At 43.1% G+C, this 25584-nt stretch overlaps 1 protein-coding gene across 1 annotated transcript in view; it reads right to left on the reverse strand.

The window, feature by feature from the left end:
* The window catches only part of tpcn2 (two pore segment channel 2), an 80511-nt gene extending 55155 nt beyond the window's left edge, over nt 1-25356 (reverse strand). The window contains exons 1-7 of the mRNA XM_063061701.1: nt 24987-25356; nt 21692-21741; nt 15703-15779; nt 12757-12934; nt 9277-9393; nt 4379-4485; nt 2187-2259 (exon numbers count right to left, since the gene is read on the reverse strand). Coding sequence (XP_062917771.1) covers nt 2187-2259; nt 4379-4485; nt 9277-9393; nt 12757-12934; nt 15703-15779; nt 21692-21741; nt 24987-25107 — 723 coding nt within the window. The 5' untranslated portion in view covers nt 25108-25356. The remainder of the gene's footprint in view (nt 1-2186; nt 2260-4378; nt 4486-9276; nt 9394-12756; nt 12935-15702; nt 15780-21691; nt 21742-24986) is intronic.
* Between the last annotated feature and the right edge of the window lie 228 nt (nt 25357-25584).

A 25584-nucleotide genomic window follows, 5' to 3' on the forward strand; every position in this document is an offset into this window, starting at 1 on the left:
ACAATGATTCTGACAAGCAAGAGAGTCTACCATTTGCTGGAATATTCCAATCTTCAGCGCTTTGGGAAAGAAACGTCACAGGTCTTACCTTGTGTTTTCAATGCTCTTTCCAAGTTTGGATGTGGATTGAATCAAGGAAGACACTGACTGAAACCTCAGGTCTCAGATTGTCCTTAATGTGGACCCAAAGGCAGGAAATAAAGCTCCAAGTGCAAAAAACAGGGCAGGGCAATGAATCTGCTTCAGTTATAAGATAAACAAGACTGGGACGAAAGAAGCAAGGACAATACTATGGCAAACCTGCTCAGGGAAAGTCTGAATTCTATCAACAGGCAGGGGACTCCAGTGCATAAAAATAAGAACAGTCAGGATGGGAAGGTGTTTCTTCCCCCAGGCCATTAGCTCCTGAACATTGTATTTGAAGTGTCGCTGGTCAATCTATTCTGCATCTTACATTATTTAATTTATGCACTTTACTTTGTTATTTATGTGATTCATCTATAGATTTTATCCTTGCCTTCATAAGTTATCATGTGTAATGGGCGTTAAGTGTATGACTGTGCTTTACACACTGGTTTGGAGAAATGTTGTCATATATAAAACAATAATCTTGACTTTGCTCACAAATAGAACCACAATCATTGTTTAAAAACACAAACACGAGGAATTCTGCAGATGCTGGAAATTCAAGCAACACACATCAAAGTTGCTGGTGAACGCAGCAGGCCAGGCAGCATCTCTAGGAAGAGGTACAGTCGACATTTCAGGCCCAGACCCTTCGTCAGGACTAACTGAAGGAAGAACTAGTAAGAGATTTGAAAGTGGGAGGGGGAGGGGGAGATGCAAAATGATAGGAGAAGACGGGAGGGGGAGGGATGGAGCCAAGAGCTGGACAGGTGATTGGCAAAAGGGATATGAGAGGATCATGGGACAGCAGGGCCAGGGAGAAGGAAAAGGGGGAGAGGGGGAGGGGGGGGAAAAACCCAGAGGATGGGCAAGAGGTATAGACAGAGGGACAGAGGGAGAAAAAGGAGAGTGAGAGAAAGAATGTGTGTATATAAATAACGGATGGGGTAGAAGGGGGAGGTGGGGCATTAGCGGAAGTTAGAGAAGGCAATGTTTATGCCATCAGGTTGGAGGCTACCCAGACAGAATATAAGGTGTTGTTCCTCCAACCTGAGTGTGGCTTCATCTTTACAGTAGAGGAGGCCGTGGATAGACATGTCAGAATGGGAATGGGATGTGGAATTAAAATGTGTGGCCACTGGGAGATCTATTTCCGGAAATGGGGTTTGTATGTGGAATTCATTGCTACAGACAACTGTGGAGGCCAAGTTATTGAGAATATTTATAGGCTCCTGATTAGACTGGGTGTCAAAGGCTATGGGGAGAAGGCAGGAGGATGGGGTTGAGAGGGATAATAACTCTGCCATGGTGGAATGGCAAAGCAGACTCGATGAGCCGAATGGCCTAATTCTGCTCCTATGTCTTAAAATGTTCCAGATAATATTGATAACTTAAAATGAATTGGCAGCCTCTCTCTGACAAAGAAAACAAATAGAAGAGCTTAAAAATGTAGACATAACAAAATAACCTCGAGGTCACAGGTTAGGGGTGAAAGGTGAAACACTTACGGAGATCTTCATTCAGAGGGTAAGGAGAGTGTGGAAAGAGGTGCCAGCAGAACTGGTGGATGCAGGCTTGATTGCAACATCTATATGAAGCTTGGATAATTATATTGATGAGAGGGGTACAGGGGTATGGAGGGCTGGTGTCTAGGTGCGGGTCAATGGGACTACGCAGAGAGAAAATAAAGTGCAGCACAGACTAGGCGGATTATTTTTTGCCCCTGTATTGCTCTATGATTCTATGACATTAAAGAAAAAGGAAGCAATAAGAGTTCCTAATTTAGCTCCTTTGATTATGAAAATTCCACTCCTTCCCCTTTTCACTCCCTTCCCTCCATCCCCCCTCCCATCCTAATGTAAGGAGGACTGAATACTAGTCACACATTAGCATTACCACTCAGTCACAGAGCGGACACAAAAATGGTGAGAATATACTGAGTCACGGTGAACGAAATGAGAAGTGAAACCGCTCGAGTTACGTGAACGCAACTGACATTTAAAGATTTCCATTGTTGAACAATTCATCAAAATAACTTATAATTGTGAAATTCAGTTCACCTGGCCTCGGGCAAACAGCAACATGGCAATCATTGTGAACAGCAGCAGGTGCAAGGCCAAAAGCAGCATGACACTGGAGAAGTACAACACAAACATAATTAACTTTTCATTACAGTTTTAATCTTTATGCTCTTCCCTACATACGACCATAGTTTGAGACAAATAAATTAAATGCCCAGGGAGCTCTGATAGCTGTGAAGATCTACTCTTTGGGTACATTTAAAGCAGAGGTTGACAGGCTCTTGATTAGTCAGGATGTCAAAGGTTACGGGGAGGAGTCGTCAGAAGAATGGGACTGTTGTTGGGATAATAAATCAGCCATAGTCAAATGGCGGAGCAGACTCAAGAACTAAGTGTGCTAATTCCACGCCCATGATCTGAGCTTGACTGTAGACTTTTAAACCAACTTGCATATGGAAAATAACTTCAGCTACCAAAATAAAACAAAAAGTCAATTTTGTTACAAAATGTCTTGCAAGATTTTAGAACACAGAACAGTTCAGGTCCTTTGCCCACAATGTTGTGCCAACTGAATTTGGCTAATGAAACCCTAAATCCCTTCTGCCTGCACATGGTCCATATCCCTCCATTTTCTGCACATTCACGAGCACATCTAGAAGCTTCTTAAATACTTCCATTATATCCCCTTCCTCCATCACCACTAGCAGTGAGTTCCGGGTAACCACCACCGAGTAAAAACAACAAACTTGCCCCAAACATCTCCTTTAAACTTTAGGCGTCTTACTTTAAATGCATACCCCTCTTGAATGAGACATTTCAACCCCAGAAAAATGCTACCAGCTGTCAACCTATCCCTCAATTTTATCAAATACTTTGAGGTATGCCCTTAGCCTCTGCTGCTCCAAAGAAAGCACCCTAGTTTGTCAAACCTTTCCTTAAAGGATATGCACTCTAATCCACGCAACATCCTGGTAAAATTCTTCTGCATCCTTTGCGAAGCCTCCACATTGTTAACCTGAATTTCTAATCTGAAAATCACCCACTAAAACTGGCAATCATGTGTGCATGGGACATGGTTGCTAAGCTTTGCAGCAAGTACTTTAAATATCAAATAACCGAATGCACCCGAATTGGACTCAAGTACACTGGGCAATAAAGATTTTGCTTCCTGAATACTTTTGGATGTATCTTATGAATTTTGGGGTGTTGATCATGAAAATCACCATGAAATTTCCCCATCATGCACTTTAAAATAATAATTTTTTTTTAATTGCCTATATTTGTTTCTTCAAATTGTAATTCAAGTCAATTAAAATGTTGCCCACAATAGAAGCTGAAAATTTTCTATCTTATCCAGGTATGCTTAGACAGGGTGGATGCTACATAGCAGGCCAGGTTTTAGAAAGGCTATAAATTTCTGTGAAGGATTTCAATATTTGAGACAGCTGTTTCTCAGAATAACTGATACCAAGTCTAAGGAAGGTATTTTTGTTGGTCCACAAATCAAACCGATCAATGACAGGCAATTCGAAGAACTTCTAGTGGAACCAGACAGGAGAAAAAAAAAAATCACACAGAAGGCATTCAAGGATGTTGCTGAAAATTTTCTTGGCGACTAGAGAGCAACAAACTACACTTTGTACATACAGCTGGTTGGCAACATGCTTCCAGCATACAAAACCATGAAGACATGTCACAAAAGATTCATTTTCTTCATTCCCATTAAGACTTCTTCCCTGCAAATCTTGGTGCTGTTAGTGAAAGGTTTCACTGGGACATTGTGGTCATGGAGAAACATTTTCAGGGCAACTGGAATCCATCAATGCTGGCTGATTATTGTTGGACACTTCAGCGAGAAGTCTCAAACACTGAGTACAAATGAAAATCATCAACAAAGCATTTTTAGCTTAGTTGAACTATTGCAAAGCGTCAGCACCGTTATGCGATTAAAGTTAATTTCTTGTTTCTCCAAATTCTTACATGATACAAGTAGTCTGAAATTATATTTGTGTTCAGCTTCAACCTGTCTATCATAAACAAAAAAGATTTGATGAAGCAACATTTTCAAAAAATCTTTTTGTCCAGTGTTATTAAATATCTATCAGCTACTACAAAGGCCCACACCCAGATAACCATTTCTACTTGTATAAAGTTTTACGTGGATTTACAGTTTCTTATATTAAATGCACAATGGAGGAAATGCAAGTTTAAAGTAGTTTGGCAGGTCTCACCTGGCGATCTGTGGCAACGTTCGTCGCAAGCATTTTAAAGTCTTTTTCATCATCGATGAGTTCTGGAGGAGGAAGAAGGGCCGCAAAATTCTCCTTACCCTGACCTTCTGTAAATGGGGAAAAAGAATAATGTACAGATTCATGAACAACACAGATTGGGGGTATTTAACATAACACTTTACAGCGACCCAGGCTCAAATCCCACCACTCTCTGTAAGGAGTTTGTACATTCTTCTCGTGACCGTGGGGGTTTCCTCGACCTGCTACTACATGAACTTGGGCAAGCTCAAACATGTGGAGAAAACAGAGGTAACTGCACACACTGGAGAACATGGCTTCCTGCCAGCAGAGCAAAGTGTCAAAGGTCAGTGACGATGCAGAGGTACAAATGAAACTCAAACAATATAGCACCTATAAAGCCAGTTAAAATGCAAAAAGACTGTCAAGGGTTAACCACCATCACCTAGCATACAATTTATAAGACCTTCTTTCACAATCTTAGGATGTTACAAATTACGTGACCATCTTGTAATTCTTACATATATTCACTTATAGCACAAAAGCAGAGTTACACACAGTAACACACACAAGATACTGGAGGAACTCAGCAGGCCAGACAGCATCTGTGGAAAAGAGTACTGCTGACGTTTCAGTCCAGGACTGTTGTAATGTGAGCGTAATTAAAAGTAAGTTAATACTAATTAGGATATCGGGGGGGGGGGGGGGTCTACTTCCATTTGTTGTTCTTCCAGTGGCCATCGTGTACATAGTGTTCCCGCCATGCCGTACGGGTTGTGAAACCCTCTGTATATACGTAACGTTTTGACGTTCGAGATGAAGTTGTTTCTTTGGCATGAAGTTGTCGAGTGTGCCTTTTTCAAAGTAGAAGTTACTACATATTTTTGGTGATGAGGTGAACTGGTTTTGTGAACGTATCGGCACATTTTTTCGAACGGGAGCTATCGCGTTCAGTATGGCTATGTTTGGAACTATCTGTGAATTCCTGGAAGAAGCCGAGGACTGGCCGGAGTATGAGGAAAGGCTGGGATACTTTTTCTGTGCTAATGGAATTACGGAGGAGGCCAAGAAGTGCTCTATTCTCCTGAGTGTGTGTGGGGCAAAGACTTACAAGCTAATAAGGAACTTAGCCGCACCGCGGAAACCGGGGGAAGTTCCATTTGACGAACCAGTGAAAATTGTGGGGAACCATTTCAATCCAAAACCTTCTGTGATAGTCCAACGGTGCAAGTTTCACAGCGGTTTCAGGAAGCCAGGTCAGTCGGTGGCTTTGCAGTGTTGGAAGACATGCTCCGTGATAGATTGGTGTGCAGCATTAATAATGCCAACATACAACGCCGCCTGTTAGGGGAAACCCCACCACTGACTTTCAAGAAAGCCTTAGAGATTGCCCAAGGCATGGAGATGGCTGCTAATAATGTCAAGGATATCGGGTCACAGTCAGCAAAAGTGCACCAAGTCAGGAGGGAGACTGGTAAACAGACAAAACGGTGAGTTTATGTGGGGATTATAAGCTTACGGTGAATCAGGTCTCTAGGCTGGAGGAGTACCCAATGACCTGTTTGCGACCCTGTCAGGGGGTAAGCTGTTCACAAAGCTGGACATGAGCCACACCTACCAACAGCTGCTGCTCGACGAGGATTCCAAGGAGTACGTCACAATTATTACGCACAAAGGATTAGTCAAGTACAATCACCTGGTGTTTGGAGTGGCGCCCAGCCCTGCCATTTTCCAAAGGACAATGGACACTTTGCTGCAGGGGATTCCACACGTAGCAGTGTATCTTGATGATATTTTGATCACGGAGGCTACGGAGGCGGAGCATCTGGCTAATTTAGAACGGGTGCTGAAGAGGCTCTCAGACGCAGGGCTGCGGTTGAAACGCGGAGAATCTGTGTTCCTGGCATCGAGTGTGACTTACCTGGGACACAAGATCACAGCTGAGGGGCTTTGCCCTGTGGAGGACAAAGTGAGAGCTATTAAGGAAGCCCCAGGCCCTAAGACCGTCACAGAACTCAGATCATTTTTGGGCATGGTGAATTATTCTGGCAAGTTTCTTCCTGACCTCTCAAGGGTTTTGACCCCACTGTATAAGCTGCTTCACAATGACACTAAGTGGCAGTGGGGTGAAGAGCAGGAGAAAGCTTTCAAGGAAGTGAAAGAACTCCTCCACTCAGCGAAGCTGCTTGTTCACTATGACCCAGACAAGGAGATCACCCTTGCATGCGGTGCCTCACCCTATGGAGTCGGGCCAGTTCTCTCGCATGTAATGGAGGACCGTTCAGAGAAGCCTATTGGTTTTGCTTCACATAGCCTGACAGCTGCAGAGAGGGGATATTCACAGCTAGACAAAGAAGGTCTGGCCATTGTTTTTGCGGTCAAACGCTTTCATCAGTACCTTTATGGACGCGCATTTACAATTTATACAGACCATAAACCACTGATGAGCCTGTTCAGTGAGACTACAGGCATCCCACCGCTAGCCTCAGCCAGGATACAGCGTTGGGCTCTTACATTGTCAGCCTACCAGTACACTATAGTGGGAATAATGCAAATGCTGATGCACTAAGTTGACTACCTTTACCTGAGACACCTGTTACTACACATGTGCCTCCAGAGACCGTGTTTACATTGGAGAGGCTGTCAGACACACATGTAAAGGTGACCCAGATCAAGCAGTGGACAGAGAGGGACCCAGTCCTGTCCCAAGTCAAGACTTTTCTTTTACAAGGTTGGCCCAGAGTCGTGGAAGGAGAGGAACTGAGGCCTTATGCTAAACGCAAGACAGAACTCAGTCTGCAGGATGGCTGCATTTTCTGGGGGGTGAGGGTCATTGTGCCTCTCCCTGGCCGTTCACAGATTGTGGAGAAAATTCATGAGGCTTACCCAGGAGTGTCTCGAATGAAAAGCCTTGCGAGATCCTATGTTTGGTGGTTAGGAATGTATCAAGATCTGGAGAACAAGGTAAAATCATGCACGCAATGTCAGACTAATCAGAATATGCCACCACCAGCTCCTTTGCATCCATGGGAGTGGCCGGACCACCCCTGGTCTAGGCTACATTTGGACTTTGCTGGCCATTTTATGGGGCAGATGTTTCTTGTCATGGTAGATGTGCATTCTAAATGGATCGAACCTCACATCATGAGCAACATCACAGCCCCCTCAACCACAGACAAACTCAGGCAAGTGTTTGCAGTCCACGAGTTGCCCGACACTCTGGTCACTGATAATGGCCCAGCGTTCACCAGTGAACTGTTCAGTGAGTTCATGCAACAGAATGGCATTCATCACATTCGGATGGCTCCTTTCCACCCAGCCTCAAATGGTTTGGCTGAGCAGGCTGTCCGGACATTGAAGGCAGGCCTGAAGCGGACGACAGGGGACTCCCTTAGCATTCGTCTTTCACGTTTCCTGTTTAAATACCGCCTCTTGCCACAGACTACGACTGCCCGCACTCCCGCAGAGATGCTGATGGGGCGTAGGCCCAAGTCGAGATTGGGCCTGCTGCGCCCGGACATGAAGACGAAAGTGGAGAGAAAGCAGGAAAAGCAGAAGGCGGGACATGATGAACACGTGCGAGAGAGGCAGTTAAAACCGGATGACAATGTCAATGTGAGAAACAATCAGCAATGGCTGCCTGGGGTTATTCTTAAGCAGAGTGGTCCCGTCTCCTATGTTGTTAAGCTGACTGATGGCGTGTTTTCCGCAGACATCAGGACCATGTGCGTCTGCGTCATGATACCGGCTCAGAGGCAGACAGTTCCATGGGGTTTCCATTGGCGAGACAGACTATGGTGGAAGCATGTCCACCAGTGACTTTGCCAGAAGGCGAGATGCTGGCAGAGGGGTCTGGGTCCCCTGAGGAGGATGGACATTCTCACACAGGCACACAGACCCCTGTCATGCCCCCAACACCAGATCCACCCAAAACACCCTCACCAGCGGTGCCTGCTGGGTCACCAGGGTAGTGCGCAGATCAGAGCACTCTCGTAAACCTCCTGACAGACTGAATCTTTGATGGGACAGTTTATTTTGCGCTGTTAGATTGAATGTTGAATCTGTCATGTTTTCCAGATGTTTTGTATTGGTAAACTGTTGCTAAGGTACTAGTATAAGTTTACACGGGTACGCAAGTTAATAACCCCACTGTTTTTATCTCCTAGTTTTTTACATTTGGGGATGTTGGATTTTAAAGGGGGAGAAGTGTTGTAATGTGAGCGTAATTAAAAGTAAGTTAATAATAATTAGGATATTGGGGGGGGTCTACTTCTGTTTGTTGTTCGTCCGGTGGCCCTCGTGTACATAATGTTCCCGCCATGCCGTACGGGTTGTGAAACCCTCTGCATATACGTAACGTTTTGAAGTTCGAGATGAAGTTGTTTCTTTGGCATGAAGTTGTCGAGTGTGCCCTTTTCAAAGTAGAAGTTACCACAAAGACTCTTCAGCAGGACACAGTAAGCTCATATGAACAGCAATGCCATAAAGAGAGCAAAACCCATTGATGTGTAGCAGAGATTTTTAAAAAAGAAAACAATTCCTCCAGCTGGAAAACCTATGAGATGGTGGAAAGCATGTCTGAACAAACCAATTCGAAGTGAAGAGCACTACAGAGTTTGGTTTCGATGGCTTGTCTGACTTTAAGTGTCAGTGACCACCACATTGTGGCCACTTCCTTGACAGGGGTCAGCCAGCAATTTTCTTTTATTGAAGACAAAACTCACTCATAACACCGGCTACTAACACAAAAGAGTTTTTAAAAAATTAGGCTAATTTGATGTCACAGGATTTGAAGCACTTCTCTATAGCGGTGGGATTAAACAGAACCATCCCACACAACAGCTCTCTGCATCCAATCTACTTGCAAACACACATCTTACCTCCTCACAAAAGAAGCACAGGGAGACGGTCCAATCTACAGCAGAAACAGCTAGTACAAGGATGTAGGCAATCAGCCATTTTGATTTCTGAAATTCCTCCCATCCAATTAAATAACTCTGCATTAAAAAAAATTAAATACAGGTTAAAAAAATTTTCCAGAGATAAGACACATACTAACAGAAACAATCACAAAGAAAGGTACGTTCAGAAGTCCCAAATCGCCCAGAGAACTGAACAATTCACGGCACCAATGCTATTTCAGGGCAGCATGGTAGCATAGTGGTTAGCACAATGCTTTACAGTACAGGCCACCCAGGTTCAAGTCTCGCAACGCTTGTAAGAAGTTCGTACGTTCTCTCCGTGACCATGGGGGTTTCCTCCAATGCTCTGATTTCATTCTACAGCCCAAAGATGTACTGGTTGCTAGGTTAATTGGTCATTGTAAATTGTCCCCGTGATTAGGCCGGGATTAAATCGGGGTTGCGAGGCAGTGTGGGTCGAAAGGTTGAAAGGGCCTATTCCACTTTGTAGTGAAATAAATAAATAAATAAATAATAGAACTCAAGATGCAAGTGCACTTGAACACAAAATAGGCACAGAAAAGTCAGTCAGCGGAAGCTTATTTGATTTCTTTGGGAGATCTTTCCTCCATATCTTCCAGCCCCATGGTTTTCCAGCCTTATGCAGTTTAAATGATCGTGCTACGCTGGCGCCGTAAGTATGATAACACTTGCGGACTGTTGAGCACAATCCTCCTGATTTGGTTTCATGCAAATAATGCATTTCATTATGTTTCAATGTACACGTGACAAATAGATATAATCTCTTACTTACACAGCACCTCCTGGCCAAGGTCAATAAGCAGGACTGTTCAGACATACACATCTTTCAACCTGCCCTTACCCCAATGAACAGATTCATTCTTACCTCAGTACTATCCTTGCTCTCTCGCCCAGTCCTGTCCCACTTCCAGCTGGGCCCACCTGATGCCCTTTTGCCATTTTCTAGCTCTCAGGTCCCAAATGCCTCATCTTTATCAAGGTACCTCCAATGCCTTTTGCCACCTTGACAATTTCTAGCTCTCAGGTCCCAAATGCCTCATCTTTATCAAGGTACCTCCAATGCCTTTTGCCACCTTGACAATTTCTAGCTCTCAGGTCCCAAATGCCTCATCTTTATCAAGGTACCTCCAATGCCTTTTGCCACCTTGACAATTTCTAGCTCTCAGGTCCCAAATGCCTCATCTTTATCAAGGTACCTCCAATGCCTTTTGCCACCTTGACAATTTCTAGCTCTCAGGTCCCAAATGCCTCATCTTTATCAAGGTACCTCCAATGCCTTTTGCCACCTTGACAATTTCTAGCTCTCAGGTCCCAAATGCCTCATCTTTATCAAGGTACCTCCAATGCCTTTTGCCACCTTGACAATTTCTAGCTCTCAGGTCCCAAATGCCTCATCTTTATCAAGGTACCTCCAATGCCTTTTGCCACCTTGACAATTTCTAGCTCTCAGGTCCCAAATGCCTCATCTTTATCAAGGTACCTCCAATGCCTTTTGCCACCTTGACAATTTCTAGCTCTCAGGTCCCAAATGCCTCATCTTTATCAAGGTACCTCCAATGCCTTTTGCCACCTTGACAATTTCTAGCTCTCAGGTCCCAAATGCCTCATCTTTATCAAGGTACCTCCAATGCCTTTTGCCACCTTGACAATTTCTAGCTCTCAGGTCCCAAATGCCTCATCTTTATCAAGGTACCTCCAATGCCTTTTGCCACCTTGACAATTTCTAGCTCTCAGGTCCCAAATGCCTCATCTTTATCAAGGTACCTCCAATGCCTTTTGCCACCTTGACCATTTCTAGCTCTCAGGTCCCAAATGCCTCATCTTTATCAAGGTACCTCCAATGCCTTTTGCCACCTTGACAATTTCTAGCTCTCAGGTCCCAAATGCCTCATCTTTATCAAGGTACCTCCAATGCCTTTTGCCACCTTGACAATTTCTAGCTCTCAGGTCCCAAATGCCTCATCTTTATCAAGGTACCTCCAATGCCTTTTGCCACCTTGACAATTTCTAGCTCTCAGGTCCCAAATGCCTCATCTTTATCAAGGTACCTCCAATGCCTTTTGCCACCTTGACAATTTCTAGCTCTCAGGTCCCAAATGCCTCATCTTTATCAAGGTACCTCCAATGCCTTTTGCCACCTTGACAATTTCTAGCTCTCAGGTCCCAAATGCCTCATCTTTATCAAGGTACCTCCAATGCCTTTTGCCACCTTGACAATTTCTAGCTCTCAGGTCCCAAATGCCTCATCTTTATCAAGGTACCTCCAATGCCTTTTGCCACCTTGACAATTTCTAGCTCTCAGGTCCCAAATGCCTCATCTTTATCAAGGTACCTCCAATGCCTTTTGCCACCTTGACCATTTCTAGTTTTCTGATCCCAACTCACTTTTATCAAGGTCCTAGCACACAATGCCCCTACAACTCCATTCCACAAAAAGACGTGGTGAGGATATGTTGTTGAGACTTGCTGCGAGCAACACAATGTCACTTAAGTGACCAGAAGCATGTTACAATTTAGCCAACGACTTTCAGAATGTCCTCCAAGACCACAACCTTGTCATAGGGTATGGAGGCTTGCATGCCTCAAAGACACAGAAACCTCTGTTAGCCGGCATCAGGGCTTTTATGCCTTGGCTCTTGGTAGGGTCACCCATGCCAAACAGGTCAAAGGGTAGAGGCCAGACTAAGTGCAGTTCACTAGTCCTCCAGGTGTGGGTGTTCAGCTTGAGGCTAACAAACCTGACTAGTCCAAATAAATCAATCAATCAATCAATAAATAAATCAATAGTTATGGAAACAGCAATGAAGAATCTTTCTACATCTATGTCCAATGGTACAGGCACAGACAGAGGAGAATTTTCATTGCTGCCCTAAATGCCAGCAGTAACAAACTTTCAGAATGTTGAATCCTATTGAAATAACTGAAATATAAAATTGATTTTTATAATTTTTCAGTTATTGGCCTTAATTTGAGTCATCTTAGAATAGAATTTTAAATGCCAGTTACAATAACCAATATTTGAGACAAACGACATAGGAGCCAATTTAAGCAACACACATAAAAGTTGCTGGTGAACGCAGCAGGCCAGGCAGCATCTCTAGGAAGAGGTGCAGTCAACGTTTCAGGCCAAGACCCTTCGTTAGTCCTCACTGAGTCTACTCCGCCATTCTACCACGGTTGATTTATTATCCTCTTCAAGCCCATTCTCCTGCCTGGAATTTATGGGATATTCAAGATGTTTAATGGGGTTAAATTGGTTAAAGCATATTGAAATGAAACAAGCTTCAAGAAGGATAAATATTGCTGCAAGGTTTTATCCTTGGCCTAGAGACTCTCAAAATATGTTTGGAATACTTGAAAATCCAACAACTTGGATGGACATTGAAAGATCAAAATGGCCAATGATCAGTGCCTTACCTTTGTTATTACGTCTACTATAAATACAATAAGACAAAATGCTTCAATCCCTTCAGTCAGTCCACAAGGAGGCTCCCAAAGTACACGACGAAATCGGACATCTGATGTCACACTCAGAGATGAAGGTTTCTCAAAGAAGGCTAAAATCAAAATCACAAATATAGTAGCATAAAGAAACCTGTGGAAAAGAAAAATAATTAGTATTGTCCACAACACAGTAAATCTAAAAAAAAGTCAGCCTATAGCCGTCTTCAAGACGCTCAAAATATTCCTTTAAGAGATCAAAATACAGTAGTAACCAACTACAACAATCACATGTATACCAAGAATGTAGGTTCAAACACTTCTATTTCACATATGCAAGTTCAAGGCAAAAGAAAAATTTAGTCTCTACGCAGTTGTAACTTTCAAAAAACAGTTCCCACATGAGACAACAGGAGTCTCCCCAACTATAAAATTGAAACACTGATGCAAGTTCAGCAACCCAAGGTTGTCCAACCTTTCTTTGTAGCTCATACCCTCTACTCAAGGCAGCATCCCTGGTAACTGGATTCAGGGTGAACTGCTAGCTTAGCTTGGCCATAGAAGACCAGGTAGAGGTAGAAGACCGTTTTTCTGGCTGGAGATCCATAACTAATGGTGCTCTGCAAGGATCAGGCTGAGACGTCTGTTGTTTGTGATATGCGTGAATGATTGTGATGAAAATGTAGAAAGGTGCTTAGCAAGTGTAGAGTCTATGTGTGGTATTTCTATCTGTATTGTAAGCAAGCAAATCTCAAGATTGTGTAACTTATACTTTTGATAATAAATGAACCTTGAATCTTGCATTTTGTGTTGTGCATTTTTTAAGTAGCTAGTTACGTGGGTTGAGTGTGGTAGAAGCAGTTTAGTTACGTATTCATGCTTTACCCTTGGGAGCCAGTCTAGTTTGGGTAGAGTTAGAGATAGCCGGGAATTATAACTTTTCTGCTGACCACTTAATTACATTTAAGGAAGTTTAAACACACTTATAATCGGTTGAATACGATTAAATATGTTTGAATATTCTTTCATACATTTAAGAACACCTAGTTTAAGTACATTTAATATGCCAAGACTGTTTATTTTGTTTTATCACAAGTTTTAGGTTCATTTTATCGCTTCAAGATTGTTTGTTTTGCTAGTCACTAAATAAAAGATCGAGTGTATTCTTCAACTTTGGAACCTTATTATTGGATTGGAGAGCACATCATACAATCAGCCCACCACGCTTAGTCTCCAAGTGGTGCTCAAGTTGCCGCCACAGCAGGTTTGTGGATGACACCAAGATTGGTGGAGTGGTGGACAGTGTAAAAGTCTACCAAATAATACAGCAGGAGACAGATCAGTGACAGACATGGTAAGTGAGGTTCAATTCTAAGAAATGTGAGGTGTTGCAATTTAGGCTAAATGAAAGGATGAAGTATACTATTTATGGTACACCCCTTAACAGCGTCAAGGTACAGGGATCTAAGTACATAATTCACCTGAAGTAGCTGTGCAAGTGGATAAGCTGACAAGGAAGACACAAGGTGGGAGTGAAGTACGTGGAATGCTTCCCTTCATTTGGTAGGGGTGTTGAGTCCAAGAGAAAGGAAGTTATGCTGCAGCCATATATAGCTTAAGTCAGACCACACTTGGAGTATCGCCTGCAGTTCTGGTCACCTCATTATAGGAAGGATGTGGACAGCGTACAGAAGCAGCTTACCAAGATGCAGGCTGAATTAGAGGGTGTAAGCGACAGTGACAGGTTGGAGAAACTTGGGTTATTTTCCATGGTACGTCAAAGGAAGTTTATTTTAAAAATTATGAGTGGCATAGATAAGTTCCAACTGTCAATCCTTCCCCAGGGTAGAGATGTCCATCACCAGAGGACATACTTTTAAGGTTGGGGTGTTGGGGGTGGGGGGTCAATTTAAAGACATCATGAGGGCAAGTATTTTCTTAAAAACAGAGAGCAGTAGATGCCTGGAATAGTAGTGGTATCAGGAGCAATACTGCAGTCAGCCATTCTAGTGGAGTTTGAGGCTCATTAGATTGACATGTGATTATGAAGGGATTGGGGATTGGAGCAATATGGATGTTACACAGGAGGAAATTTAGTATAAATTGGCATCAAGACTGGCACAACGTTGGGGGCCAAATGACCTATCCAGTGCTGTACTGTTCTATTCTCCATATGTTCCAAGCCTAAGCCTATCACAGGCTAAACACGCCCAGCAGACGAGAGAAATTACCTCACCACAACTAGCATGAGGCATACCTATTATCTATTGAAGATATCTCTCCCCAATCAGAATTGTAAACCTGCCAAAAATAATCACAGATTTGACCCCGGGTTTACCACTGAAGACGTGTCGAAGTAGCACCAGGAAGTGTATTCTACAACTAGAGTTCACATTGAGATTTGAACAACGTTCTGCAACAACATTACAGTAAGTGGTGCTTACAGGACTAGTTTTACAACAGTGACTTGCAGAAATGCAGATACTATTACGAAAACCAGATTGCCACTTCCAGCTATGCAAATCATAGCCCTGTGCTTCAGCAAATCTCTGGATAAATGTTATTCCACCTGCCTGCAGAATGGTGGTTTAAGCATTGAATACCCAATGAATTTCCCATCCTCTCCCCAACCAAAAGAATAATTACTAGCCTTTGCTCCATATCCCTTTACAACCTATTCGTGTGAATTTTCTAACAATCTAATGCGACAAGTCAAACATTTTCTGAATATTTCAAAACACATCATTCACTTCAGCCAAAAAACAATTCACTCACTTAAATTCTAAACATAATCTAATCTAAAAAAAAACACCAAAATCGATAAACATGCAAATATATTTGAAAATTGTCAAACATCACAACAGCCAACTTTTTAAAAAAATTGCAAAGACTAATGAAAGGCTCATCTAGTACTGGACTCACCCCTGACACAGCTTTGAGTAGTACCATTGATAAAGTTGCAGAGATCGGGAATCTACACGATGATTTATGGTACGATACTGAAAGCAAGATGAAAAGACTAAATGAGACAAAGAACAAATTCAATGAATAGCTGCCAGTTTCAGGTTAGTTTATAAAAAAATTTTAAAAAGCATTTGGGCATTAGAATGTAAAATAAACTATTCAAAGGACAGCACAAATTAATATTCCTCCAAATTAATAGATCCAGAAGGAATGTTTCTTGTTCACAAATGGGGCTAGCATAAATTTTAGCAACATACATGTTGTTCAAAAACTATTGTACTGTAATTTAATCAAATTAATTATGCATGTATTTCAATAATGCAGAAGAGGAAAATGCTTTGGGGAAATAGTGTTAAGAATATACTGTCCTCTGCTTGGAAGTCAGACATCCCACCTCTCCCGGAAGTTCCGGGAGTCTCCCGCATATAAATAGTGGCTCCCTGATGCCCACAAATTATATACAATGTCCAGGAAATTAATTTTTTTGAGAGCGTGAGCACAAGAGAAACCACGAGAGAGCGCAAGAGCAACCACGAGAGCGAGCTCGAGAGCGACCATGACAGAGCGACAAGAACTCGAGAGCGAGCGCGACCACGAGAGCGAGCAAGACCATGAAAGAGCGAGAACGCGCCAGAGCTAGAGAGTGCGCGCACGCGCGCCATGGCAGAGTGTTCCAAAAAAAGAAAATATAAAACATATGTCACCCCAGGCTACACTAAAGTGCACCCCTGCCTAATAGGGGTCAAAAATAATGACAGTGTTGCTCGCTGCACTGTTTGCAACAGTGACTTTTCTATTGCGCATGGTGGGTTAAGACTGTAAAAGACATGTTGAGGTGAGTTTAACAGGTGTCATTCGTTCATTAGCATAGCTAACGTTATTTAAACTAGCTGGCTAGCTGCTAAGGAGCTACTCTACTGCAGACATCCCACCTCTCCTGGAAGTTCTGGGAGTCTCCCACAAATTGATGGTGCTACCTCCCTGAAATGAGTTTTTGCAGGGTGGGATGTCTGGGAGGTAGACTTAAAATATTTCAGGAAGTTCAAGCTATTCCCCATAATGCATTAAATTGGCTTTAGAAAACAAGTTTAAAAAAAGTAGAATCTGTACAATTTGGAAGAAATATCAATGTAGACAGCTTTGAAAACTTCTACAAACTTGGAGTTGACAGAATGCAAGCTGCAGCTTCTGGCACAACTCCTTCCAGTATTCGGGAAGCCCTCCAATACAATTACATTTTCAGGGATAAAATAAGGCACTGCCGACTAGTGCGCTCAATGTCATACGTTATAATGGAGCCATTTATTTTGCTACTGTGACCAAATAACTTCCAAAGATCTTGGATCCCTTTGCAGCACCGCAAAGTAATTAAGAAAAATAAATCACCTTCCTGAAGGTTGCTGAGCAATGGAATGTAGAAAGAATTTTCTGACAGAATTAGAAAAGTTTTGGGTAAAAACAGTACAGTAGCAGTTCACATGATGCTATTACAGCTAGGGGCATCAGAGTTCAATTCCCACGTCATCTGTAAGGAGTTTGTATGTCACCCCCATGAATTTCCTCCAAGTGTTCCAGTTCCCTCCACAATGCAAAGACACACTGGTTAGAAGGTTAATCGGTGATTATAAATTGTCTCGTGATAAGGCTAGGGCTAAATCAGTAGGTTGCTAGCAGTATGGATCAAAGGCCTAGATGGGTCTATTCTGCACTGTACAGTGGCACGCAAAAGTTTGGGCACCCCGGTCAAAATTCCCGTTACTATAAATAGCTAAGTGAGTAAGAGATGAACTGATTTCCAAAACGCATAAAGTTAAAGATGACACATTTCTTTACTATTTTAAGCAAGATTACTTCTTTTATTTCCATCTTTTACAGTTTCAAAATAACAAAAAAGGGCCCAAAGCAAAAGTTTGGGCACCCTGCATGGCAGTACTTAGTAACACCCCCTTTGGCAAGTATCACAGCTTGTAAATGCTTTCTGTAGCCAGCCAAGAGTCTTTCAATTCTTGTTTGGGAGATTTTCGCCCATTCTTCCTTGCAAAAGGCTTCTAGTTCTGTGAGATTCTTGGGCCATCTTTCGTGCACTGCTCTTTTGAGGTCTATCCACAGATTTTCGATGATGTTTAGGTCGGGGGGACTGTGAGAGCCATGGCAAAACCTTCAGCTTGCGCCTCTTGAGGTAGTCCATTGTGGATTTTGAGGTGTGTTTAGGATCATTATCCTGTTGTAGAAGCCACCCTCTTTTCATCTTCAGCTTTTTTTTACAGATGGTGTGATGTTCGCTTCCAGAATTTGTTTGTATTTAATTGAATTCATTCTTCCCTCTACCAGTGAAATGTTCCCCATGCCACTGGCTGCAACACAAGCCCAAAGCATGATCGATCCATCCCCGTGCTTAACAGTTGGAGAGGTGTTCTTTTCATGAAATTCTGCACCCTTTTTTCTCCAAACATACCTTTGCTCATTGCGGCCAAAAAGTTCTATTTTAACTTCATCATTCCACAGGACTTGTTTCCAAAATGCATCAGGCGTGTTTAGATGTTCCTTTACAAACTTCTGATGCTGAATTTTGTGGTGAGGACGCAGAAAAGGTTTTCTTCTGATGACTCTTCCATGAAGGTCACACTTGTGCAGGTGTTGCTGCACAATAGAACAGTGCACCACCACTCCAGAGTCTGCTAAATCTTCCTGAAGGTCTTTTGCAGTCAAATGGGGTTTTTGATTTGCCTTTCTAGCAATCCTATGAGCAGTTCTCTCGAAAAGTTTTCATGGTCTTTCAGACCTCAACTTGACCTCCACCGTTCCTGTTAACTGCTATTTCTTAATTACATTACGAACTGAGGAAACGGCTACCTGAAAACACTTTGCTACCTTCTTATAGCCTTCTCCTGCTTTGTGGGCATCAATTATTTTGATTTCCAGGGTGCTAGGCAGTTGCTGAGAGGAGCCCATGGCTGCTGATTGTTGGGACAAGGTTTGAGGAGTCAGGGTATTTATAAAGCTTTGAAATTTACATCACCTGGCCTTTCCTAACAATGATTGTGAACAAGCCGTAGCCCTAACAAGCTAATTAAGGTCTGAGACCTTGGTAAAAGTTATCTGAGAGCTCAAATCTCTTGGGGTGCCCAAACCTTTGCATGGTGCTCCTTTCCTTTTTTCCAGTCTAAAATTGTACAAAACAAAAATAATACACTAATCTTGCTTAAAATGTTGAAAAGAATGTTTCATCTTTAACTTTATGACTTTTGGAAATCAGTTCCTCTTCTACTCACTTAACTATTCACAGTAACAGAAATTTTCACCGGGGTGCCCAAACTTTTGCATGCCATTGTATCTCTAAATAAATACATAAATCTGCAGTCTTGTGTCTCGATGTCACCGCTGTTATTCTGGTTTTGCACGCCAGGTTGATCAATGAGAGCCAGAAATACACTCAGTGGTCACTTTATTAGTACTGGGGTGGAACCTGGTGTTGTCTTCAGTTACTGTAGCCCATCCATGTCAAGGTTCGACATGTTCTGCATTCGAAGATGCTCTTCCGCGCACCACTATTATAACGCATGTATATTTGAATTACTGCTGCCTTCCTGTCAGCTTGAACCAGTCTGACCGTTCTCCTCGGACTTCTCTCATTAACAAGACATTTTCGCCCAAAGAACTGCCAGTCAATGGATGGTTTTTGTTTTTCCACACCATTCTCAGTAAACTATAAACTGTTGTGCGTGACAATTCCACCAGATCAGCAGTTCCTGAAATACTGAAACCAGCCCGACAGGTACCAACAATCATTCCAGTCTGCTGTTCCTCTTCACGAAATGAGTCAAAGTCATTTAAATCACATTTCTCCCCCATTCTGGTATTTGGTCTGAACAATAACTGAATCTCTTGACCACGTTTGCATGCCTTTATGCATTGAGTTGCTGCTACATGACTGACTGATCAGATATTTGTATTAACAAGCAGGTGTACAGGTGTACCTAATAAAGTGGCCACTGAGTGTATGCTCAGCAATTTTACTCATTTCGTGAAGAGCAGGGTGGCAATTTGGAGCTAATTCAGCCTTCGATCAAAACAAAGTTGTTCTTTTTCATTTCTAAAATGTAACATTTTTATCCAATAAAGAGCTTTTAATTTTTTTCTTTGAAAATTGTTTCATCCTGGAGTGGGTTTAACCAGTTCTCAGCACTGCCAATAGATTTATAAATGGAAGTTTTCCACCCAAGAAGCACTGAGAGCTCAGGCGTTTACAGACAGAAAAGCAGTTTGCAGTGATGGTCTCAGGAAACTCCATGACAACACAAGGAGGAAAGTGTAGAGTTACACATACGAAATACTGGAGGAACTCAGCAAGTCAGGCAGCATCCATAGAAAGGAAACAAGCCGACATTTCAGGCAAGACCCATCATCAGGACTGGAAAGTAAGAAGCCAGAATAAGGTGGCGGGTGAAGAGGAAGGAGTACGTGGTAGAAGGTGATAGGTGAAGCAAGGTGAGGAGGTAGGTGGGTGGGGTGAATTGAGAAGTTGGGAGGTGGTAGTCAGAAGTAAAAGAAATCTGATGAGAGAGGAGAGTGGACCATGAGAGAAAAGGAAAGAGGAAAGAACTCCAGAGAAAGGCGATAGGCAGACGAGAAGAGAGGGGTAAGAGGGGAGTAAGAATAGGGAATAGAAAGAGAGAGAAGGGGGAAGGGGGAGAAATTAACAGAAGCTAGAGAAATCAATGTTCCTGCTATCCATCTGGAGGCTACCCAGGTGGAGTATCGGGTGTGGCTCATCCAAGCAAGAGTGACCTCATCTTGGCAGTAGACTGACATGCCAGAATGGGAATGGGCAGTGAAACTGAAATGTTTGGCCACCAGGAAATCCTGCTTGTGGCGGATGGCGTGAAGGTACTCAACAAAGAGGTCCCCCAGTCTACGTCGGGTCTTACTTATGTAGAGAACAAAGTTATTTCATTTTAAAACCATCAGCTAGCGATCCATGTTCAACTCAGATACCACTTTATTTGCAACTGAATGCATGATCAGAATCAATAAATCCCACAGAATAATTCGCAGAGCGTCTGCCACAAATTCATGCTCTCATGTCATCACTACACAAACAACTCCACTTTTCATTGGCTTTAGGATATTAGAGAGATACTGATAATACAAATGCGTACATTCCTCTTCTCTTGTGCTCCATCAATTGTTTGCATAGTGCCCCAGCTGCCTAATGTGCACTTCTGCAACTGTTCTACAAAATAAATACTTCCAGAATGCACAGAAAAATTCTTCATTACAATACCACTGACACCCATTTCCTTTTTGACAATCTAGTTGATTAGATATCTCACATGCCCGCTTACACGAGCATTGGGTCGGTAGTCATTAATTCACTGAAACTGAATAATCTGCAAAAGCCAGGCTACAATTTAACCATTTCCTTTACCCTAAAATTTTGTTCCATGATCGGTGATTTAAATTAAAGCCAAAATAATACTGACAGAAACCAAAATATTTGTTGCTATAAGTGATATTCACTTCCTCTGCAAAAAAAAAATTGCTGGCATATTTTATTCTTCATTCAAATTAAGTGAGATAGGATGTTTTAATTTAGTTCTGAAGCCTACAAGGTTGGTAGGGAGAACATACTTCTATTCTCATAGAACATATAAATGAGGAATAGTCAAATCAACCCTTAGAGCCTGCTCCTCCAGTTAACAAGATGGCAGGTTATCTGACATAACCTAACCGCCAACTCGAAAACAAGAAAGATCGGGGAATGGAACTAACAGAACTCCTCTAGAGACCAGAGCTGACTTGGGGAAATGTGCTGCATAAGTTCTGTGAAACCTTAGCCACATTATCTCTTGCATTTGAAAATAAATCTTAAAGTAATCCCTTGTCTTGCAACAAGTAATCCCTGCCTTCAAAACATTTAACACTGAACAGATTATTTGAAACATACCTGTATTGCATCCTCAATAAACACAGCAGCTTGTTGAATGTAGAGGTCATCTGTCAATTTAATTTTAAAAATTAAAGTTGAGGTCTTGCAGCCATGAAAAACAGATCAACTCAATCATCGAAGAAGGAACTAATTTTAGCTCAGTGACTTTTTCCACCTTCGGTCTCCTAAAAAAACATAGTTCCAAAAACAAAAGACCAAACAAAGAAAAAAAATTCAATCTGCTGTACAGTGCACATTAATACCAATTCCAGCCAACAGGTCCATCAGAAAACTTCAATGTTAAAGTTGTCGTATACTGTAGAAAAGCCATTTCCTGCAACAGATTTTCCAAAATCAGTAAATAACATTTTTAAAAATAAGTTTCAACAGGATTATATTACAGCATTTTCAAGAAAATGTTCAGTGTGGAATTAAATGGGATGATCCATCAAAAAACAGTTTACTCTGAATACCTCCTTCAATGTTGGAGAATTCTACAATTTCATGAGTGTTGAGACAATCAGTTGATAATTCTGCCACACAGCCTTACCTAGTAACCTCTCATCCAGGAGACACTACCAAACCCTTACTCTACCTAAGCCTTAGATTTGTCGGATCTTCATAGGTACCTGGAAGATGATTTTGGCTAGGCTTATCGTCAGATGTTGAACTCCCAATGATGTTGTGCACAAGAGTAAAAAAGACCATTTGACATTGTTAAAAGTTAATACTTAATAGGTTTAACAAACACCTTGGACAAAGAGACCCTTCAGCAACCTGTCATAAGGCCTATAGTGGATGTGGAGAGGATATCTCCAATAATGGGAGAATCTCAGACCAGAGGACACAGCATCTGACTACAAGGATGTCCCTTATAAAGAGAAATGAGGCATTCCTTTAGCAACAAGGTGGTGAATCTGTTGCATTCATTGCCACTGATGGCTGTGGAGCCAAGTCATTGGGTACAGTTAAAGCAGAGGTCGATAGTTTCTTGATTAGTGAGGGTGCCAAAGGTTACAAGGGGAAGGGAGGAGAACAGGGTTGAAAGGGAAAATTAATCAGCCATGACTGAACAGCAGAGACTCAATGGGCTGAATGGCCTAATTTGCTCTTATGGTTTAACTTCAAATGTAAGCAGTAAAGAATATGATGACACAAACTAATCTGCAGATGCTGGGATTAAAGCAACACTCACAACACGCTGGAGGAACGCCCGAAACGTCGACTCATTGTTTCCACGGATGCTGCCCGACCTACTGAGCGTGTTGTGAAAGAATATTATGAAGCACTGCTCAAGTTACATCACAACTAAAGCTGCAGAAATAACTATTTCATGGGGCTCATATGTTGTCACTTGACAGAGCAGTATTATAGATCAGACCCTGATATTATTGAATTAAGGAAAGAAATTATTACTTCAGCCTGTTACAGGTCTACTCATTTTCCTGCCCCGCATGTCAGCCTGAGGTGTTTCCTATCTCAAGTGTTGCAGCACATTCTGAAATTGCCGATGGAGTCTTATTCAAATAAGTACATCATTCAAGACCAAAAGTGCTTCAAGACTTCGACAGATGCACCGGTCTAAGTATTCTGAATGGTAACATACAAAAGAAAATCTGCAGATGCTGGAAATCAAAGCAACACACCCAAGATGCTGGAGGAACTCAGCAGGCCAGGCAGCATCTATGGAAAAAAGTACAGCTGGCATTTCATGTCTCGGCCTAAAACTTTAACTGTATTTTTTTCCTCCCAAAGATGCTGCCTGGGGCTGCCGAGTTCCTCCAGCATTTCGTGTGTGTTGCTGACTGGTAACATGATGGTTTATTACAGTACATACAACGCACAGTAGCACCAGAGTCGTGGACACAAACCAGCCCATCACGGAGACAGCGCTCCTCACTTCCGATCGTATCGACAGGAGGTGTTGGCTGGAGATGGCAGCAGCCATCACCCCCACCATACTGGTCTTGCCCCATTTTTGCTGCCACCTTTAGCCGGAAGGTGCAGAAGCCTAAAGTCCCACACCACTAGGTTTGGGAACAGCTACTTTCCAACAAACACCAGTTTATCGATCAACCTGCACAAATGTAACCCGAAACTCCAGAGATTCTGTAGGTGCTGGAAATCCAGATCAACGCACACTAACTGCAAGAGGAACTCAACAGTTCCGTCAGCATCTCAGGAGAGGAATAAGCAGTTCATGTTTCGGGCTGGCACCCCTTCATCAGAACTGGAGAGGAAAGAGGAAGAAATCAGAATAAGAATTTGGGGAGAGGAGTACACGCTGGCAGCTGATAGGCAACACACACACACACACACACAATGCTGGAGGAACTCAGCAGGCCAGGTAGCATCTATGGAAAAGGTTGACATTTCAGCCTGAGACTCTTCAGAACAGGTGAGAGGAAAGGTGTGGGGGTGGGGGGGGGAAAGAGGGATGAAGTAGACGCGTGGGAAGGAATAGGTTGGAGGAGATAAAGGACTGAATAGGAATCTGATAGTAGAGGACAGTGGACCATGGGAGAAAGGTACCAGAAGGAGGTGATGGGCAGGTGAGGAGAAGGGACAAGAGGGGAGCCAGGGAATGGAAAAGATAGGGGAACGGAGAGAAAGTGTCCGAAGTGCGGGAAATCAATATTCATACCAGCAGGTTGTTTCGCACTTCACCCCCACCCCGCCACCGGCCTGGTTCCACCTATCACAAGCTTCCCCTCCCCCACCCGTAATTCCAGATTCGTTCCAGTCCTGATGAAGGGTCTCCGCCCAAACGCGACCATTTATTCCTCTCCACAGATGCAGCCTGACTGGAGTCTCTCTTCCCCCACCCACCCCAGCGCTCTGTGTGCGTGATCCCAACGTGACCTCAGGAATGCTACACTCCAGAACACCATCACGGACTTGTCTTTGGCTTTGCACGGAAGCTCTTGCTCTTGCCAGGTCTTTCCCCTTTCTCTCCCTTCACTGACGTATACAATTCATATCCCGTGTGTTTCCTAAACCCCGGTGCCTGTGACGCTGCTGAGAGTTTCTCACTGTACAATAAACTCGACTTGACTTTGAAATCCTGTACTAATGTTTCGATTGCTGCCTCCACCTCGCAAGCACAATCATATGTTTACGACAGTAAAAGTCAACCGAGCCGGCCGCTCAATTACCTATTTATGCAGAGACATGCAAACGGAGTTTGAGATGCAGAAACATATTGGGGTTGGATGTTGGTGTGGGAGGGAAGATATGTTTCTAATTCGGGGGTCCCCACACATGGAGCGCACACTCCCTGGGCTCTCCCCAGCCACCCACCCCGCTACCGTACCGAGCTGCCCGTTGTTACTGCTGCTGCAGCTCCGGGAACCCGAGGAATCCGACCGGCGACTCTCCTCGTCCACGCCGTACGACGAGCTGCTGCCGCCACGGAGGAGCGACTCGGTCTCCATGAAGTCTTGTCGCACAACAGAAAGGTCTAGTCCAAACCGGCCGGATGGTAGTCACTTAAATCCACGCCCGCATAAGTTTTTCCTTTTAAAATAAAATTGTTCTGAAGTTGAAAAGTTCGCTAACAGGTCACTAACATGTGTAACCCCTCCTCTCCACGTTCGGGCTTTGCTCTCAACTCAAAGGCTCCGCCGTTCGAACTCGGACGAAGTTAAAGCCAAACTTTCCCCCCCAACTCGGCATTTTAACTCGCGGGCGAGACCAGGCAAGTGGTGCGCATGCGTGCCGAGTTTTGGCACTCTGGGAAATATAGGCAGTGTTTGCTCAGCCTTAGACTCGAATCTCCGGAAAGTCTCCGGCTTTAGACTACAATTCCCAGTGGACAGTTCGCTAGCCTTTCCGCAAGACCTGAAGCGAAATAACACCTAGTTATAGGTAATTCCCATTTCTTCTAAACTGTGATTTACCACTCCTATCCG

This window comes from Mobula hypostoma, chromosome 11 (genome assembly GCF_963921235.1).
Source record: "Mobula hypostoma chromosome 11, sMobHyp1.1, whole genome shotgun sequence".
Lineage (NCBI taxonomy): Eukaryota > Metazoa > Chordata > Chondrichthyes > Myliobatiformes > Myliobatidae > Mobula > Mobula hypostoma.